Source organism: Seriola lalandi, unplaced genomic scaffold (assembly GCF_002814215.2).
Source record: "Seriola lalandi dorsalis isolate HSWRI2012SDOR001 ecotype SW California unplaced genomic scaffold, Sedor1 jcf7180002052388, whole genome shotgun sequence".
NCBI classification, from domain to species: Eukaryota; Metazoa; Chordata; class Actinopteri; order Carangiformes; family Carangidae; genus Seriola; species Seriola lalandi.
The window spans coordinates 1-784 of NW_019522941.1; the positions used below are offsets into that span (position 1 = coordinate 1).

Below are 784 nucleotides of genomic sequence, written 5' to 3' on the forward strand. Positions count from 1 at the left end.
CACACACACACGCACACACACACAAGTATACCTCCATCTAGGCTGCGTGAGTTCCTCTTGCTGGAGGAGCGCTGGAACAGAGGAGCCGGTCGGTCGATCAGAGAGCTGGCCTGTCTGGTCTGAGCCTGAGTCCGACCGCTGTAGCGAAACTTGGAGCCCAACGCCAGGAACTTCCTGGGGGTGGTGGCCATCTCAGTGGAGGTCAGTCTGTGCACAGACAACACAGATACCGATCTGGGTCAGACAGTGAGCATGTCAACACTTCCCTCCGCTAACACGGTGACTTCAAGAAGACAGCGCCCACCTGAAGAAGGTGTGATGCTCTACACACACTTTCCATATCTTCTTGGCCGCCTTGTAATTGGGTAGTTTGAAGCCGATTGCGCTCTCGTACTGTTCCACCTGTTGAAACAACAACCGTTAGACGAATGAAACTAAGTCGTGGTGAGTTCAGTGTGAAACAGACGTTACAGGTAGATGATATGAAAACACTGTGTACCTCAGAGGGTCGGATTTTAATGAAGAAGCTGCTGCGTTTGTATGAGACCTTGAGGACTTTAGGCCACGGGAAACGGTTGATCCTCAGTTTGTCTTTGTAAACCATCAGACCACTGGAGCAAACCCCCAGCATGATGTCCACACCATCCAGATCCTGACAGAGTGAGCGAGAGAGAGATATATTTGGGCATTTCTAGTATATTTTACAGCGACAGTAGAGAGAAGGCGGGAGGGGGGGGGGGGGACATGCAGCAAAAGACCCCAGCTGGACTCAAGCTAGGGCTGC

The 784-nt window shown here is 51.9% G+C and overlaps 1 protein-coding gene across 1 annotated transcript in view; it reads right to left on the minus strand.

Moving 5' to 3' along the window:
• Positions 1–31: 31 nt before the first annotated feature.
• LOC111650515 (protein 4.1-like) overlaps positions 32–784 on the minus strand; it is a gene marked incomplete at both ends in the record, with an annotated part of 2,663 nt that continues 1,910 nt past the window's right edge. The window contains 3 exons of the mRNA XM_023400413.1: positions 32–207; positions 305–402; positions 500–652. Coding sequence (XP_023256181.1) covers positions 32–207; positions 305–402; positions 500–652 — 427 coding nt within the window. The remainder of the gene's footprint in view (positions 208–304; positions 403–499; positions 653–784) is intronic.